This window comes from Gymnoscopelus microlampas, assembly GCF_963454915.1.
Source record: "Gymnoscopelus microlampas genome assembly, chromosome: 11".
In the NCBI taxonomy this organism is placed as follows: Eukaryota; Metazoa; Chordata; class Actinopteri; order Myctophiformes; family Myctophidae; genus Gymnoscopelus; species Gymnoscopelus microlampas.
This window is the reverse complement of record NC_139948.1, coordinates 40,738,444-40,753,191: the sequence shown is the minus strand read 5'-3', so window position 1 is coordinate 40,753,191 and position 14,748 is coordinate 40,738,444. Positions and strand designations below refer to the sequence as shown.

Here is a 14,748-nt window from a genome sequence, read left to right as displayed (position 1 = left end):
TTCGACACAGGTGTTACATCAAGGCCAAGTTGTTCTATCAGGAGCTATTTCATTTGTATTTAAGTTTATTTAGCTTTGTTGAGTTATCAGTTCAAAGGAGTGCTGAAGTTTAGGATGGCTGGCCACAGAGAACCAGCTGTTCCACAGGTACTTATATGGAGCTGATTAGTAATTGGACTGCACCATGTTCCCTGTGCATATGGGGAGGGGCAGGGGTTTATTATAAGTTTAAATGTATTTCTAGTTACAACAATTGTGAAGATGTATTTTGGTATTTCAGTTGTATGTAATGTCTTTATTGTCTCCGCCAGTATGGTGGAGAGTATGTTTTCGTCTCCGTCGGTCCGTGTGTGTGTCCGTCTCAGCCAAGCTAACATTGGTCAAGCTTCACGTGACACGTGACAATATGTTGTCACCAATGCTTTGATTGGCTAGCGAGACGCATGATGAAATAAAAACCTATAAATATCACCACGCACTTGAAGTGAGCTTCCATCACTGTGATGACCACTGTTGTTTCTAAATATGAATGGGGTGTGATTTTTTGTCTCCGCCAGGAGAGTTTTACCCTCCGTGTGTGTGTCCGTCTCAGCCAAGCTAACATTGGTCAAGTGACATGTGACAATATGTAATATAAATAGGTAAGACAGGATTAATCAGGAACAGTACTGGCGGAGACCTGTGCTCCGAGGAGCACATTTTCTAGTTTAATATGAGTTAGTGCTGTAGTGGATTATGTTGTAGCTATTTGTAGTCTGTTTAAATGTTATTGTTTGTCTTCCCCTTTGTTTTAAGTGGGTCTGATCACCCACTATATATGTTCCCCTCATGTGTCACATGGGTTAGCTCAGTTTTGATGTAAGTTCGGTACTGTTTGCCCTCTTTTGTTTTGGGCCTAGAATTAATGTCTTGTCTTACTTTTATTTGGAAAAATAAAATAAAAAATAAATCATTTTAAGAAAACTACACAAGTCTCCTGGTGACTCTCTTCCCGGCCAACTCTGGTCCCTTACAAGGTCCTATAAATGAATTGTGAAAACATTACAGCAATATAAAAATTGAAGGCTACTTCTACTTTTACTTTAAGTATTTTTCAAAGCATGTACTTTGGAATACTCAAGTATATTTAAAAGCAATTACTTTTTTTTCTCTTACTTGAGTAACATTTTGACTGAGCTACTTTTACTTATAGTAAATTTGACCAAGGAGTATCTGTACTCTTACGCAATGGGGTCAAGTACTTCGTCCACCTCTGATATTTTTGTTAGAAAATCAGTGTCACTTAACCATGGCTCATGATGGAGAACCATATGAAGTCCACCTCATCTTCTTTGCTTATGAGAACTGGCTTGAGTATACCAATAGTGAGATATGAGCAGGTTTCATCAAAGAATTGCTGTTAGACAAATTATTTCATACAATCAGTCCATAAAAACTTGAAGAAAATGAAGAAAATCATATCCTATGGTTCTCAACCTTTACAGGCCCCCCAAAATAATCATATTTAAACTGTGGAACGGAACCCCCATTCTGGTCTTTTTTCTTTTCTCTCTCTTTTTCTTTTTGAGGTATTAAAAAGGTCATAAAGTCCTTATATTGTCACTTCACTGTCATCTGGGGACCCCCCTAAAATCATGTGGGTTCCCGACCCAGAGGTTGAGAACAACTGACCTATATAAATAGCTATATAGACAAATATTGAAAAAGAAAAGAAAAGGAATTTTTGCAATGCAACTGTGACAATTGCACATTATTATTATTATAAGTATTCCACTCGACCTGTGCATGTTATTATATTTGTAAATATACTGTATGTAACATGTTTGAAGCCATGAGGAAATATGAACTTGTCCTATTCACATGAACTGTAACGGGTCTGATTGGGGGGATAATTGAATCATTGATGCCACCCGAGGTTACTAATACAGGGTGTGGTACACAACAGGGGGGGGGTGAACGAACCAAACCGTTTGTGCACGGGTTAGGAAAGCAGAGACCTTGAAGCGCCAGTTTATACCGTTTTGATTCTAAGTTTAAACGTGACGTCAGACTGCAGCTAAGGTTTAAAGGACTTTCGGGCCCAGCGGAGTGGAACCTGCCGTTTCTGACGGGCCGTGGGATCCGAGCGCCGTTGTGGTGTGTTGCCGGTCGGGATTGGAGCCGACAGAGCCGGTGAGATCAACCCGAGCGTTCTGCTCGTTTATGGAATACAAACTAGAGGGGTACCCCGTCATTTAGTTATTATTTGGGCCGCATCGGGCGGAGAAGACTTTTCTTTTCATTTGGATTATAAGGAACTGTTGCGTCGCGGCAGCGCATCAGAAGAGGACGGTCGCGGGACTGTCTATTTATTTATTTAAACAGCGTGCGTGCATGACAGACTCTTAGACGCCGTGTGTATTTGTTTATTGTTTTTGATAGCATTGTGACCCGCCGGGCTACAAGGGACAGTGGGATTTGTTTGGGTGGGAGGGGCAGTTAAAGTGATTATTGTTTGTTTTTGATTCATTTGTTTGTTTGCTTGTTTATTTTATTTATCAGAGAGAGTAACAGGGACAGAAGTCATTGTGAAAGTGTTCATATTTCATTTAAATACCGTTTGACCTGTCAATTAATACCTGGCTATTATATAAAAAATCTTATCAGTTAAAACACCCACCGATCTCGTTGTTTTTCCTTTTTTGGTAGTAATTATCCTTTCATGTAAAAAGGCCGAGTGTTACACAACTATTTGTAACTGCTCTTTGCAACTCCTTGCAAAGCGACTTGCAAATGCAACCAGTATCCCCAAATAGCACCAGTCTCAGTGATGGAAGAATTAGGCTATAGTACTCATTTGTTACTTTGGTACAAGTATCAATACCGCAATGTAGAAATACTCTGTAACAAATAGAAGTCGGGTATTAAAAATGTACTTGCATAAAAGTACAAAAGCACAGGCATCACAATGTACTTATGTACAAAATGTAAGAGTACTCATTATACAGAACGTCCCATTTCAGTTTTAACATGTAGTAAAATAATTTGAAAATAGCAGATCTACAAGCTCACAATGTATTGCAAAGCCCTAAAATAATCATATTTGAACTGACAACAAGTACTTGGAATTGTAGGAGTTGAGGCATTACATTTCCTGGGTTCCACTGATAAATATTGTGAAAATAACCGATCTACAAGCTTACAACCCCTGGCAATGCTTGTAGATCAGCTATTTTCTTAAATGATTTGACAATTTGGCCAATGTTTGACCGGTTTTTACCTCCCCCCCCCTGTCAATGATATCTACCCCCCCCCCCCCCCCCCCCCCCCCCCCCCGCAGAACCAGAACCACTGCCTTAGCCACCTATATATCATTGTCTTAGTCCCTAAGAGCATATTCTCTCTCTCTCTCTCTCTCTCTCTCTCTCTCTCTCTCTCTCTCTCTCTCTCTCTCTCTCTCTCTCTCTGGGAGTAGAAACCAGACCAGTGAGGTATTTACATCGGAAAGCTGAGGATGAACTGGGAAGACTGGATCCAGATGAAACTATAGTCTATACGTCTGTGTGACCCACCCTCCATAAAAAGCAGCATTATTTCCGTCTTTACTACATTCGTTTTCACTTCACAACTTCACAACTTTGCTTCTGCACAACGACGTCATCATTCTTCACTAAAGGTAGGAGGACAATAACATTTTGCAGGCTTTTAGGCTTTTATTTTAGGCTATTAGGGCCTAATAGTAAAGTGTACATTTCTGCATTATTGGTTAACCATCGTTTTGCCCCACGCCACGATGCGTTATTTATTCATAATAGAGTATAACCTTATGCCCTGTATACATAATGCATTAAGTAGGCCTATGTATTGTCTGTCAAAGTGCACTTCGCACATAAAGTAGCCTAGGCTATGCAATGAGACAAAGTTGAAAACACGTCTCTGCTCGGTCAGTGGGTCTAAAAACATGAAGGAATATCAGATTTTATTTTATTTGTATAAGAAGCAGCTCAAACTATTTCCACTTTGTCTCATTCTGAATGTTTCAGACCTAAAATACACTGCAATAACACAGTGTAATGTAGACAGGTCCGTAATTTAAATACTGACACGCACCTAGCCCTGAAACATGACTGTCATGGAGCCCAGAGTTCCTGGTTTTACATTGCCAACTCTCACATGTATATTAAGGTTCAGGTTTCAAATATAAAGTGCTTACCCAAGTGCCACGGATGTTCCAAGGCAATCCGTACCGTTATAAGTACCCGTATCTCCCGTATTGTTCAATATAAAACATTTTAAACCCATCGCCAGCCATTTTTTCCCTTTTTTTGGTAATGTATCAGAGTGCAATACACCTCCCAACCATTAGTGTCGCATAGTTGAAAGCAACGGAGAAAATTTGGAGAAAATGGCTGGCGATCGGATTAAAATGCTTTTTATTGAACAATACGGGAGATGCGGGTATTATCACCGGTCGGATCAACTTGTAACATCCGTGGCTCGTGGGTAAACACTTTATATTTGAAATCTGAACGTTTATGTACATGTGAGAGAGTTGTCAATGTAACTCATTTAACGTAAATCGAAAACCAGGAACTCTCGGTTCCATGACGCTTGTGGCAGACGAGTGTCATGTGAACCATGGCTAACACGCACCCTAATTGCCTGATGCGATATAGGCCTAATAGTGAATCACTGCTGATTGAATAGGCTACATTATTAATCATGAGTTATTCAGCTTTAATAATCTAAGCTGGCCTGTATTAAAAAACATTTGTCAGTAGGCCTATAGGCTACAACAACAACAACACCCACAAACAATAAGAAAATATTTGGCAAGTCTTAACAGGATTTCGTCGCTTGTTATCATAACTCTCCTCCTGACAGGCTGTCTGTCACTTAAAACAAACCAGTTAGACTGACTGGTTCCTTTGTCCCGCCCATAAGCCATGCGAGGTCATTTGGTCAAGGATGACAGAAAGCCTCCGAAAGCGCCAGCAATGATGGTGTAGTAGTGGTGGAAAGTAACAAAGTACATGTACTCAAGTACTATACTTAAGTACAAGGAGGCAAATATTGTAATTTTTACTCCACTACAATTATTTGAAAACCTTTACTATAGTTACTTTGTAGATTTTATTATTATACACCAAGACAAGACAGACAGGCTGAATAGGCCTAATATAGCCTAAAGTTATATTAAAGGAGTAGTTCATCCAGAAAATGACTTATTTTCTATCAATTATTTACACACCCCATGAAACATTGCATTCATGGAGTTTTTTTTGTTTTGTCACATTCCTAAGCCAATACTTTTATGACCAGTGGTCTCTCCGGTAGGAGACACAAAGAGTCACCTTTGTGTCTCCTATACCGGATACATTAGCATCTCTACACCGGTAATCAAATTACTGGCTCAGGAATGCGACAAAAACAAAACAAATCTCCATTAATTCAATGCTTCATGGGGTGTGTAATTGATAGAAAATTTAAAAAAAATGGGTGACCTACTCCTTTAACGTGTGTAAATTATGTTTAAAAAACACTGGGAATATTGGACGATTTTTTTACATGATGAATAAATATGTAGTGGTAATATTGAATAAATAATAGTACATCCTATATTGTTTGTTATAATCTCAAGTGAACAACAACACGCCCCTAGAACCATATACACATGACTGTTTCTCTGAAGGGTCTTGTGACTGTTACAGTGTTCAATTCACTGCAGATAATGTTGATATACAATATAGGCTATTTACATATGTATATCAATCAAACAACAATGAAGAATCACTGCTATCTGACCACCTGATATCTGACAGATTTGATGACATATTGTATGTCTAAATGGTTTGATATCATACTTGACTTTTTCTGACATCTTACTCTTTTCAGATCCTGCATCTTCATTGCACCCCTTGATCAGCGATGGCACACGAATGTCTGTTAGGAATCCTTCAGGATCTTAGTGCAGCTGAATTCGAACATTTCCAATGGCTCCTGCTAAAGGACTCCAACGGCTCCATTCCGAAATGCAGGCTGGAAACCGCCAACAGGCTGCAAACAGTAGATGTGATGACACAAACATATCCCGATAGAGCTTTGGAGGTTACCAAAAAAATCCTGGAGAAGATCAAGAGGAATGATCTAGTGGGGAGACTTTCAGAAGCTGGGTCAGCATGGAAAGGTAATTTAATTGAATTAAATTGAATTGAATTGAATTGAATTGAATTGAATTGAACTGAATTAATTCAAATTGTCATCAACCCCCATGGGGTCATGATCAAATTCTCTAATGAGATAAAGATCAAACACTTTCCCAATCCCTTTTATAGCTTTTCAATTTGCTTATTTGCATGGTTTTTATCTATCAATTATTCAATCTTAGTAATTTGAACACTGGAGTATTGTATACTCAGCCACTTAATGAAGTACACCAATTGATGCTCATGAAGCATATATTCAATAGATGCTGTCCTTGCAGCTGTTGGCTAAACAAAATGTTTTGTCATATATTTAAAAGAAACGATTAGGACAGCATTTAGCAGAATACAATATTTACTCTTTTGTTATTATAGTGCAATAACATTTATACAATAATAATAATAATAATAATAATAATAATTAATAATTATTATTAATCTACCGTCTTGTCTTTAAGGTGCTGCTCAGCAAAACGTGACACAGACCCAGGGGGCCAACAGTGCAGAGAAGAAGCTGGTGGCTGTGAGGAGGGAGTTTGTTCAAAGAGTCTCAGAGGACAACCTGGGTTTGCTACTGGACGACCTCCGGGAGATGGGTGTCATTAATGATGCAGAAATGGAGTCAGTCAGAGGGGAAAAGCTCAAGTTAGACAAAGCACGGAAACTTATCGACATGGTCCGGGGAAAGGGAAACGAGGCGAGTTCACAAATGATTGACGCAATTCGTGGGGTGGACGCCCACCTTACTAAACAGCTGGGTTTGTGAGAGAAATGGGAACTACAACATAAGCGATCAAACAATTATGACCATTAGAAGAATATAGGTGGAAGAAAGGTGATTATATAGATAGACAGACAGACAGACAGACAGACAGACAGTAGATCACTGGTCACTCCAATTTGTTGTCTTAAACATGTAATAAATCTGTATTACACGTTTTTGGTTGTTTTTGGATTTTTATTTTTTTGTTGACTGTAGGTATGTGAACACAAATACTTGTTTTGCATTAGGTGAGCAAAACCGTTTTACACAGTCCACCAAATGTAGTATAAATATACGACTAAGATTTGTCCTTCCATTCACATGTGAGACAGTTAGGTATTTGTGCATAAATTGTTTAAATTGTCACTAGTTAAGTGCACTCCAGTACGTATAGTCCACCTCATTGAAGAACTGGCCTGACAGTTGTCTTCAGAAATAAAATAGGAAGATGTCTGAAAAAATTATCAAATATTAGTCAAAGTGTATTTAGGTAAATACTATAAGAGAAACTAGCCTGGTAAACCCTCCCTCCGGAAATCTCATTTCCATTTGATTTCAGGAGTGAGTCTGGCCTGAACCGCCTTTCTGCAATAATCGCTCTATACGCCGAACTGACGAGCCTATCAGCGTCGTCGCACATCGTTCTGTGATTGACAGCGACAGTTGGCCAATCAGGTGGCGAGTTCGAGTGAGCCCGAATGAAGCCGAGTGCAGCCTGACTGGGGCCGACAAAAGACGAACGGCAGCCATTGTTGTTCCTGCGAGTGCCGTGACTTCTTATTTTGGGTTTTAAAACGGTCTCAAAGTTCTTTTTTGAGGCACGGAATTTACTATTAAGATATCGTTTGGATAGAATTTAGTTGTTTAACTTCATATATGTGGTCAATTAATCATGACAGAGCCTAAAAATATAAATTTAGAGAACCGGCAGGGGCGGGGAGTGACACGCATGTATCCCAATAAGGCAACCTATTTTCGGCATGGCCGTCCCAAAAGTCCCGTTGCGTCACATAGTCTGGAGCTCGTCAAAATGAACTGCTGATTGGCTGAAGGGGAAAAACGATCATTGGTTGAAGGGGTTGTCAGTCAACGGTATTACTCCCGCCCAACTCCAGCCCACAGCGATCATTGCAGAAAGGCGGTTCAGGCCAGACTCACTCCTGAAATCAAATGGAAATGAGATTTCCGGAGGGAGGGTTTACCAGGCTAAAGAGAAACTGAAAAGATGTTCATATATACACACTCAAATATATAACACATTATTAAATACAGTACAGTCAATCCTCATGTAGACCTATGGGCTTCAAATGTTGAAATGAAGCAACAACCAAAACAATCACCCTAATTGGCAATAATATTGCCAATTAGGGTGATTGTTTTGGTTTCTAGTCAATTATTGACTAGAAGGATATGGAGAACAAGTCAAAGAACAAACATTAAACAAATAACCTCAATCATTGAAGACATTTTGTCACGGTCACAGCCTCTACAGTGGACCCATGTGACTGTTTGCCTCTGAGTGTGCCTCTGCCCCTCCATTGCTCAGGTCTGCTCCATGAGTCTGATTGCCCTGAATGCCGTCACCTGTGAGGACCAGCTGAGCCTGGTTTGGTGACGAGCTGCAGTGACTATAAACACCGTGTTTCTGTGAAGTTCCAGTGTTGGGTCATAAGTTGTTTGTCAGGTCACCTGTCGTCATGTTCAGTGTAATGTTTTGAGTTCTGTATTTGTGTCAGTTCCTGACACATTTATATTAGAAATAATCTACATATATATCTTTGCTGGCAGTTTAAAAACATAGTGAAACCTCAGCATTGGTGATATGATCCCCCCAAAAAACACTCCTGTACTGAGAAAGGTTCTTGTTTGTTGTCCCCTCTAAGTTGTAATGATTTCATAATGAAATCGTTTTTTGTGATGACAATGTTTTGGAGTTGTGCACATGTATGAAAAGACACAGGACAATGGGGGAAAGGATAATACAGGACTGTCTATATAGTTATTATAGACAGGATATAGAAGACAAATCCTTGGACAAGTGAACACATTTAAAAAGAGTGTGGCACGTTTATCACTCACTCACTCACTCACTCACTATAGGATGAACATGATGTTACCATCTGGCCGACGCCCACTGTTGGGCCGTGAGGATATTGCAAGTGGCCGAATAACCGGCAAAAAACTAAGATTTTGACGATTAAATAACATTAATACTAACACATTTGTGTAAAAACAAATATCATGGTTCTTTAAAAAAAACTTGAAAATGTATTTTCATTGTAATACCGATAAATAAGAAGTTAAGTATATACTATGTTAGTTCCTCTGATCAAAGCTGGAACATTGATCGTTTAGAAATTAAACATGCTCTGAGAATGCACGCCAGGTTGTCGTTGACGATGGCGAGGTCAAAGTAGTCGTATCCGTAGGCGGCCTGGACGCGCAGGCTCTCGTTACACGTTCTCTGCAGTTCTTCATCCTGACGATGACGACGGAGGAAGAGGGAGGAAAAACGTAAAAGGCATTGAGAGACATCTTTAGGGCAGTGGTCCTCAAAGTGGGGTCCGGGGACCCCCAGGGGTCCTTAGGGGAGTTACCAGGGGGTCCCCAGCAAGAGTTGTTGTAATAGCATCACACAATCATTTTAACCACTTTTCCATTTATATGTTGGCTATTCAAAAACAGCAGATCTACAAGCTCACAGTGCGTCACATCGTGCTGTGCTGCGGGCTTGTACATCTACTATTTTGAATTTCTTTAAAAAATATCAAAAATGTTTGGAATATTTTTTACATAAATCTGCTCTTCTTGGGGGTCCCTGGAACAAAACTTTTTTTCAGATGGGGGTCCACAGCCAAATACATATGACATGACCTTGACATGAAAACGTTTGAGAACCCCTGTTTTACTGCAAAGCTTTCAGGTCTGACTATATGTACGTTTGGCCAGAGTGACCCTTGATTCCACATGGAGCCAGTTGATCTCCCTGAACTGGATTCTGCCAACATGACATCTAGGACCTAAACCTAGTATGACTCTTATTAGTCTGATTGTAACTTTGTTTATAGCAGTTTATTTAAACTCTCATACCAGGACGTGTAAGCGGAATGAAAGTGACATACTGTAGAATTAAACTGAAATGTATTTCACCTCCCTGTCTAAAAACCCAGCGGGTTCTGGCCATATTGACCATGATTCATAGGATTATTCATAGAGAGGTCCCTGTGTTTTAAAAACATGTAAACTGCTCACAAAATGTAAGGAAACTTGAATTCGGGCCATTATATCTCCCCTTTACTAATACCAATCAGTAAAGTATTATATATCTTGCTACCATAATTGACGGCCACAGTCATGGAGTGTACACGAGTGTATGTGCTCAATTGCCAAGCAGACACATGGCCCAACTAACTCCACATTTTCCCCCAAAATTCCTCAATATTCTGCCTGTGACACCAGCTGCTTCGCATCCCATCACTGTACTTGCAGGATGTACAATTAATATCAAACGCATTATGCTCCAATACTTATGCAAATCACTTCGCCAACACAAAATTCACGTCCGGGTGTTTCTTTTCACCAGCCAATCACCTTTCACGTTGCCACGTCCGTTGCCACGTCGCGCTGACGTACGCTAAACAAGCGCTGCCGTGCGCACAATGCAAACGAGCCCATTCTGCCTGTGACACCAGCTGCTTCGCATCCCATCACTGTACTTGCAGGATGTACAATTAATATCAAACGCATTATGCTCCAATACTTATGCAAATCACTTCGCCAACACAAAATTCACGTCCGGGTGTTTCTTTTCACCAGCCAATCACCTTTCACGTTGCCACGTCCGTTGCCACGTCGCGCTGACGTACGCTAAACAAGCGCTGCCGTGCGCACAATGCAAACGAGCCCAAAGGCGCGCAAAAATAAGCCGACCATTGCTTAGACACAAAGTCAGACCTGGCAACGCAGCCTACGCCAATCATGTGTGAGAGATCTACAAGCTATGGGGCAGAGACGCCACCGTATCTTAGCAACAACTACAGCGCTCACTCTCATTGGTCGTGTCACGCTAAGAGCAGTCTCCAGACAATGGCATCACAGACAGCTTGCTGTTACTGCTGTAGCCATCATATCACAGGCAGTTGCAGCACGACGGACAGGGCGCTGTGATAGCTGCCATGTCGCTAACGCTAACGTGGTTGTCATGCCTGCAGCGGCTGTGCAATCACTTTGTCAACAATGCACGTTCGTGGTGTGAATGTCAATATTGCTGCTCAGTTCGTCCATTGTAGATGGTGTATGTTTGTGTGTGTCTTCTGGAGAACTATGTAGCTCCACAGCAACTACAGTAACTAACGTAATGGCAGGACCGCCCCGTGCAACGCATGTTAGGCTGCATTATGGTCATGTAGTAATTTCAGATAATTTCGCTCCGATTAGAGCAGTGCTTATCAACCCTTTCACGCCGCCCCCCCCCCCCCCCTCCCCAAATACACGTACTTGATCTGGGACCCCCCCCATTCTGTTTGACTCCGTTCCACAAGTAAATATTGTGAAAATAGCCGATCTACAAGCTCGAAACGCCTCACGTTGAGAGGCTTTGTAAGCTTGGAGATCGGCTATTTTCTACATGATTGCCTCTTTCTTACATTCTTTGCCAATGTGGCCCATGTTTTCATAGTATAGTTTGCTGCTTGTAAGCATCGGGCATTCATGGAATGAGCAACACAGGCAAACCTGTGGGCAGCGCCAAGCAAAAATGGGCCAAAATGGTCTGTTAGACTTTTCTGCTGACATTCAATGTCATGACATTCATGACATTCAATGGGCTTCAGGTGTGTGCCAGTCACATGTGTGTGTGACTGCCTCACAGGTGAGTGACTGGCACCTGAACATGGGTTCTGCAACTTTGTTGAGTTTGTGTATGCTCTAAGCAGCAACACTGCCCCCATGGAAAGATGCCACTTTTGTCAGGATAAGGCCCGTGCAACAGGGCAAGTGAAGCTGGTGTTCCGTTATGCAGAGTGAGTGACAGCATTATTTGGTGTTAGCCCTGGTACTTTGGTGTTAGCCCTGCAACTTTGACATCTGTCTTTGGTACCGTTGTGCAAATCTTGCCTGTAAATCTATGGTTCCTCAGTGAAGCAAGGGGTCTGGGTTGTTGTCTTCCTTGTACCAAGTACAGTACTTAAGTACAGTAAATGTACTTAGTTACTTTCGACCACTGGAAATATACATAGGGCTGAAGTGGTTAATGTGTAGCCTGGTAAACCCTCCCTCCGGAAATCTCATTTCCATTTGATTTCAATCAAATGGAAATGAGATTTCCGGAGGGAGGGTTTACCAGGCTAGTTAATGTGTGTTTTGTGACAATAATCTAAATCTGAAAAGTAGTGTGGTATGTTTATCACTATGAACATCGATGTTACCATGCATGTTATAGCCTAATACGTTCGGCTGCCGTGTTAAAGGGGTCAGATGGGTGGACCGCAAATTCCTTTGAGATTTTCAAGTGGGCCCTGGTCCAGAAAAGGTCGAGAACCACTGGACTCATACATTGATGTGTATGGGGGCGACCCTCCCGGCTCCAATGTTCTACTGCAGTACACAAAGACTCACACATCACAATTATTATTTTGTAAATAATAATTTATTCAGTTGAATGAATGTACAGTACAGACAGAAGCATCGTCAGTGTCTGATTCTACGATCTATATCGTCCCTACAAGATGGCTAGACAGGCTGAGTCAGTTCACTTTCAGTGTCATATTCAAGCAGTGAGAACTGATTCGGGAGGAAATTTGAAAAGTTTGATAGACGTAGAAATGTTTTGCGTATGATTAGTTGGTTAAATGACCCTCCATTTGGTTTAATGTCCTTTTGAGATATCTGATATGTCAGCTGTAAAGTGTAAGTCATGCTGAGAACTGTTATCACCAAAAGGAAGATGGGAACATTCAAACTCTGCCAATTCATTTGGCAACAAATCATTTGGCACTAGTTTCTTTTCCTCCTTTGATGGGTTTGTGTGTGATTTTAGTTTTTGTATTTTTTGATACACATACTTAACCTTGCTGAATTCTATGAACTGACAATGCCTCCTTGAATGCTACTGGTTCTATGGATGACAGCTTCACACAGAATTCATTCAAACAGGTAAATTGGCAGTGTTCTGAAGAACCTGTACATGAGCACATGCTACATACAAACAAATAAAAGAAAAAATGTTGCGTTCTAAGAAATGCAGAAGAAAAAAAAATGAAACTGTAAATGGTGCATTCATTTGTAAACGGCCAGGCTGTCCATGAAAATAGTCATTAGCTCTTACATGACATTCCCGGCAAGGTAAAAATTTAGTTCAGCAAATAATGATTTTATTGCAATTATGGAATTTCACGGAATAGATGATACAGTGCTTTTTGGAATGTCCTGACCCCTCCCCCACTGGTAAAGACAACATAACGTTGCTGTCAGACAGAAACCTTGTATCTCCACATTTAAACTTTTTTTTCCTTTTGTACTACTGTGTCATGCAATTGTTATTTTAGAAAAAAGTTAAAGTGGTTGTCTGTGGATTTTAAATATTTAACCAATTAAAAGTATTAACAAGAGCTTGTGACTAAATAATAACTACATTGGATCTGGAACACAATTAATTACCTGAAAAGTAACTGTTTCCCATCCGACAGCGATGATAAGATAAACTAATGGTTGTTACAGACCTCCCTAAACCACACAGATCTACGGTATAGCTGCCGGACAATAGTGCGTGTTGTTTTTAACACACGTTTGTCTAACCATTGATTAAAAAAGTGATTTTATAAAAAGTTCCAAAAGTGAAAACAGGCTGTTAATCTGAAGTGCCACAAACGTTTAAATGCAAGAAACACTTGACATAAAACATTGAATCTTTTTTCTGATTTCATCCAAAAAATACATCACAATTAATGATCGGTAGCTGCCATGAAAATGATCTGTCTTACTTCTATTTCTATGTATTTAAAACGTTCAAAAGAGCTTTCTGCATTTGGCAACAGCAACACTCACTGACAAAGTTACGTGTTATAATTGCAGGACATCGTTAAAGGTATGAGTTGAACCTATACGTAAATACCAAGCATCTCATATCTAACATATTTCTATCAGATCCATAAGTATCTCTATGCTATCTACAAACGTCTCCCAGTTACCTTGATACTGTACATACTGTATATGACAAAGAGGTTTTCACAGAATACAAAAGAAAACCATGAGTTGAAAGATGTCAGTGTCTCAAATGGAATGACCCGTCTTCACAAAATAGAATGTAGTAGTAAAATACAATTTCTTGGGGGGAAAAAAGGTAACCTGGACACACAACTATTTGTAGCATGACTAACTGTTTGTACTGTATATACGTGTGTGTGTGTGTGTGTGTGTGTGTGTGTGTGTGTGTGTGTGTGTGTGTGTGTGTGTGTGTGTGTGTGTGTGTGTGTGTGTGTGTGTGTGTGTGTGTGTGTGTGTGTGCACCTTTGACCTTAGCCTAGAGGAAGCCTTTATGACCAAGGTCATTAAATACCAACCACTTCTACATACCATCTCAGAGCTGGGCTATAGGTGCACACTATTTGTTTTTATATTTGGCAGCCTAGGACATACCCACAGACTGGTTGTTAGAGGGTTCCAACAACTTGGGATGCCCAAAAAGGAGGCAAAAAGACTGGCAAAGTATTGTTCTATTTCTGCTATAATTGGCAGCCGTCACATATGGCGGAGACGCTGTTACTTATACCCATAGAGAAACTGAGTGACATGCTTATTGTATCA

General features: G+C 40.4%; 1 protein-coding gene across 1 annotated transcript; it reads left to right on the top strand.

The window, feature by feature from the left end:
• The first annotated feature begins 2,072 nt into the window (after positions 1 to 2,072).
• On the top strand, positions 2,073 to 7,081 carry LOC311056399 (uncharacterized protein). The gene is made up of 4 exons (XM_084072973.1): positions 2,073 to 2,172; positions 3,455 to 3,655; positions 5,875 to 6,166; positions 6,641 to 7,081. The coding sequence occupies exons 3-4, from the start codon at positions 5,908 to 5,910 to the stop codon at positions 6,946 to 6,948; spliced, it is 567 nt and encodes a 188-aa protein (XP_083929099.1). The 5' UTR covers positions 2,073 to 2,172; positions 3,455 to 3,655; positions 5,875 to 5,907; the 3' UTR covers positions 6,949 to 7,081.
• Positions 7,082 to 14,748: the final 7,667 nt, after the last annotated feature.

Bases quoted from the DNA above. Each gene is read 5' to 3' on its own strand.
- LOC311056399 (XM_084072973.1), top strand. From the start codon at position 5,908: ATGGCACACGAATGTCTGTTAGGAATCCTTCAGGATCTTAGTGCAGCT. The intron at 6,167-6,640 runs GTAATTTAATTG...CTTGTCTTTAAG, and splicing joins AGCTGGGTCAGCATGGAAAG to GTGCTGCTCAGCAAAACGTG.